The sequence below is a fragment of the Penaeus monodon genome, chromosome 14 (genome assembly GCF_015228065.2).
Source record: "Penaeus monodon isolate SGIC_2016 chromosome 14, NSTDA_Pmon_1, whole genome shotgun sequence".
Classification (NCBI taxonomy): Eukaryota; Metazoa; Arthropoda; class Malacostraca; order Decapoda; family Penaeidae; genus Penaeus; species Penaeus monodon.
In genome coordinates, this window is record NC_051399.1 from 46,926,629 (window position 1) to 46,931,628 (window position 5,000).

At 46.5% G+C, this 5,000-nt stretch overlaps 1 protein-coding gene across 1 annotated transcript in view; it reads left to right on the forward strand.

Annotated features, from left to right (window-relative positions):
- Positions 1-4,185: 4,185 nt before the first annotated feature.
- Positions 4,186-5,000, forward strand: part of LOC119581197 (dihydroxyacetone phosphate acyltransferase-like) — a 15,691-nt gene continuing 14,876 nt past the window's right edge. Inside the window, exon 1 of the mRNA XM_037929590.1 lies at positions 4,186-4,276. Coding sequence (XP_037785518.1) covers positions 4,259-4,276 — 18 coding nt within the window. The 5' untranslated portion in view covers positions 4,186-4,258. The remainder of the gene's footprint in view (positions 4,277-5,000) is intronic.

Genomic DNA, 5,000 nt, shown 5'->3' on the forward strand with positions numbered 1-5,000 from the left:
ACGCGTGGGTGTGGCGCAACGCCCTCACGGACGAGGTGCTGGGCCGCCTCCCGCACGAGGCCGAGCGCTGGCCGATGGGGCGCAAGAACTGGACGATCGAGGGCGAGGTGTGCGAGCGCAGCGGCGTGCAGCAGGTGCTGCAGCTGAGCTCGTGCACGCCGGGCCAGTTCACGTGCAGGGACGGCTCGTGCATCCCGCGGCCGCTGCGCTGCGACCGCCGCCCCGACTGCCACGACGAGAGCGACGAGCGGGAGTGCCGCCTCGCGCAGCCGCCCCTCGGCTACCACCACAGCCTCCCTCCGCCCGGCTCGGCCCCAGGTAATGCCCGAGCCGTTCCGTTCGTGAATATGCCCGAGCAATGCTTCGGCGGCCAGTTGAACTTCTGCCTTTTGGATCAGGTTTTCCCACTCATGCAATTTCTTCACAAGTCAAGTCAGTAACAAGCACGTGGCGTTTCTTTTCTTCTTACCCTGCTATCAATACACTCGATCCCTTTTTCCTGCTTTCGTGACAGGCGCTCCCTTACCTGTTGGACTCAGCATAAAGATCGTCAGTCTGTCCCTGAGTGACAAGGACAGCAACCTGGAGGTCACCTATCATCTCAACATGACCTGGAGTGACCTGAGACTGCGCTTTCACAATCTCAAAGGAGCCTCACGTCTTAATCAAGTAAATATCAAAGTCCTTCCCTAGATTTTTTTCGGATCCAGTCAATTCTGACGGAAAGGATTTTTTCGCGACGAAGAAAAAAATGCATGCAGCGATAGATTGTCTAAAATTCCTTTACATTAAAGTTAAATACAACCTTTATTGCCAAGGAACGATGCAGTGCAAGATGTTCTTTCTCTTTCAAAAAAAAAATGCAAGCAGCCGCATCACTATGTCAAAAATCAAGTTTCTTTCATAAACTTTTTTAACCAAACGAGAGCTGTATTTATCCTTAACCGGGGTGAGCTTTCTATCTCCAGTAACAGGAACGAAGTGAGCTCTCTGTCCCTCTTAACCGGACGGTAAGACGGACGGGAGGCAGCGACAGCTCAGTCTTTGCTAACCGGAGTGAAGTGAACTTTCTATACCCCATGGCAGAGGGAAGTGAGCTTTTGTCTCCCTTGACCAGAACTGTCTATTCCACGGTAAGTGGAGGGAATTCAGCTCTCAGTTTCCCTTAGCGGGACGGAAGTGAGCTCTTTGCCCCCCTTAACCGGAACGAAATTAGCGTTCTGTTCCCCGGCAGCTGGGCGGAAGTGAACTCTGTCTCCCTCGCAGATTCCCACAAGCGAACACCACACGCTCTGGTCGCCGACGCTGACGATGGTGAACGTGCGGGGGACGGAGAGGACGATGGTGGACCCCGAGGCCGTCCTCACCATCCACCGCGAGGGAGAGCCTCTGGCGGACGACCTCAGCGTCCCCGAAGATAGTGAGTGTCGTGTGTGGGGAGGGAGGGGGGGGCTTCTTTCTTGGTTGGTTTTATAAAGGCACTTTTGGGGGATCTTTATTACGGTCGAGGTACTTACTTGGGAATCGGTTGGTCGATGTCTAGGCATTCGTCTGTCTGCTCTCTCTTTATCTGTATCTTTCGTATAGTTGGAAAGGTTATACAAATGCAGATAGTTCTTTGTAATTCACTTTGTTCTCTTCTTTCTTTGTAGCTTTATCTGATTTTTCATTTGTGCCTCCTACCACGTTCGCAATTCCTTCTCCTCAGTCTACGTGTACCTGGGCTCCGAGAACCACCTGAGCGTCGAGCGGAAGTACACGTCCAAGTTCCTGTGCGACCTCGACCTGGCCCTCTACCCCTTCGACGTCCAGCGCTGCTTCATGGACCTCCAGGTGCCTGGGCCGCCACGGACTTCGTCGTCCTCGCGGAGGCCATCTCGAGCGTCTCCTACGTCGGCGCCGAACTCCTGATCGAGTACGAGGTGCGTGGCTCCCTCGCCGACGCCCTCGGCTCAGATGGAGGCCTGATATACTTCACTTTTAGGATTCTCTTGCATCTTAAGGAATCCCTTTATCCCCTTAAGAAACTGCATTTGTGCCTTTAAGGAAAGCGAAGGAGAGCAGACGAGAAATTCATCCGTGTCCTCCTCCCGTTCCGCCACAGGTCGTGGGCGTGAAGCTGGCCGTGTCGAACAACCAGACGATGGCGGAGGGGGAGGTGGAGGTGAAGCTGCAGCGCCGCGTGGGCTACCCCATCATCTCCATCTACGTCCCCACCGTCATCCTGCTCATCCTGGCCTACCTGTCGCTCGTCTTCCGGAGGGACAACTTCGAGACGAGGGTCATGTCGGCGCTCACCGTGCTGCTGGTGCTGGCGTCGCTCTTCACGCAGGCGAGTCGCCTTGGCCTCATGGTTTTTCTCTCAGTTGAGGCTCTTGCATTGAGAGGGACAGATTAGGGCCTCCCGCTGTGTCCTATGAATTGTTGCTCTTTTATAAAATTTGGGGAAAAACTTGATCAGGTGCTCGACCTGGCGATTATATAGGGAGAGATTGAATGGCGTCCAACTTCACGCAGGCGAGTCGCTCTCGGCCTTTAATAAGGCTAATTTATGTTATTCTATGAAATGTGGCTTTGCACGAAGAGGGAAGAGCTTGAATAAGTGATCGCTCATGGGTTCCCATTCAGGTGACTCGTCCACCGCGAATGCAGATACTGACGTCGAGCAATTGATTGTAAATTGTTGTCCAAAACGAGGACAACTTTACTGAATATAGATTATATACTGAACGTCACAAATAGATAAATAGATAGCGCTAAAGATGCCCCTTCCCTCTCTCTCCTCCGCAGACCCTCGACGTCCCTCCCCAAGACGTCGTACTTCAAGATGGTGGACGTGTGGCTCCTGTTCAGCATCTCGCTCATCTTCTTCGTCATCGTCTTCCACGTCCTCATCGACATGGCTGCGGACGGCAAGCTCCTCAGCGCCGCCTCCGGGATCGTCTCGCCCATCAAAGTCGCTCCTGCCGAAGGGAAGGACGGTCGCAACGTCCCCCTCGAGTCCCCCTCCAAGCAATCACGGGAGCTGTCTCGCTGGATCCTCGGGAACGACATCGAGTCCCACGTCGAGAGGAACAGGAGACTCTGCGACAAACTCTACAGATACGCCATGATATTCATCCCTTGCTATTTCCTCTTTTTCAATGTGGTATATTGGCTGTACATCTTCGCTTAAGGAGAACGGGCCAGCCTTAAAGGAACGGGACGCGTGGTCGATGCCTTCGTAACGCGGATTTCCAAGTGTACTATTACTATTTGTTATTATTACCATTAATAGCATGATTACTATCATCACTATTACCATTATCACTATACTTATTATTATTATTATTATTGTCATTATTATTATCATCATTATTATTATTATCATTACTATTACAGATTAATAAACCTTTAATATATTTCTATATTATATTAAATCTTATAATTTACAACCTAATCGGATTTTCTTATATATTAATACTGACTTTGGTTAGAAGACCAAATACATATTATGTAACATGTCACCGTAGTACATAGAGAAGTAGTGAAAATGACTGATGTAACACAACCACTTGTTTTCATGTTTCTAAGTATATTGTAAGACAAAATATGATGAGAAGTCTTTCGTATATATATATACATATATATATATATATATATATATATATATATATATATATATATATATATATATATATATATATATGTATGTATGTATGTATGTATGTATATATAGAGAGAGAGATAGACAGATAAATAGATAGATAGATAAATAGATAGATATGTATGTATGTACGAATATATATGTATGTATGCATACATGTATATACACGTACACAAACACAGATATTAGCCAAATTGATTCCATACTCAGTTATTATGAAATGTGAATATATAAAGTTCGTTTTCCACAACTGAATGAGCTTTGAATTACCTTGCATATCCCATCCGCAGACCAACGCCTGCAAAAGACCACGAAGGCCTTACCCATGCAATCCGCAGAGATCGCTCGGGGGCGGAGCTAAGCCTGTGGGCCGGTCAGTTGCGCACAAAGTCAAGGCTGTTGTGATAGTTGCACGATATAACAAGTGCTTGTAGGATTTGCTGTTGGTGATACGCTAGCCCTGGGGGGGGGGGCGGTAATGACAGGAAGAAATTATCTTTTGTGAGAAATGATAAGAGAAAACAACGTTAAAAGAAAAAACAGTAGGAATTGAAAATTACGCGGAGAAGATTGTTCCGATATTTCGATGAAGAATTCAAGGCGCATTTTCGGATGAGAATAAGCGTTGAGGTATTTTCTCTTTCTTTCCTTCTTTCATCCAAGAAAGGGATGCGTGATGCATGTCCACACAAAATTGTCCTCAGAAAGGTTTGCCAAATCTTTTTATTGCCTTCAAAGATGGTCTTTAAGACATTTGATAAGATGTGTGTATCTCCCAAAACGTCTGTTTACTTTTTAAAAAAATGTGTGATGAAATAAACAGGCATATTTTTGTGCTAGGGTAAATATTTACAGCAAATGATTATGCTTAATGAATAACTGTTATCGTTCACACTATCATAAGGTGACAGATTAATTACACACATAGTAGATACTATCTGGAAGTTATCCTCATAAATGGAAAATCAAAATAATCAATACGCAATTTTACGATCACATGTTATATTTTTTTCAGTGTCTATGTACTTATCAGCTTTAAAGCCTCACTTTTACACTTCACCCTATAAAGATGAATTGATATCTGCCTCTGACAGCGAACCGCAACATATATATTCCTTTTACTCAACAGGCTCTGAGTCATCATCTTACATCACATCTAACCAGTCGCATCGTAGCCGACAGGGAGAATATATTTACTTTTTTGTGGTTGCTTGGCATTCATGAATCCTCTCGTGGTGTTTTGATCAGAGGAAGGGAACACTGCACAGAGTTCTCTTTGAGGTTTGTGATGCCTTTAGAATCTTGGCAACATGCAGAGCTTGTAGATGGATTTCAAAGGGAAACTGCCTTGCCA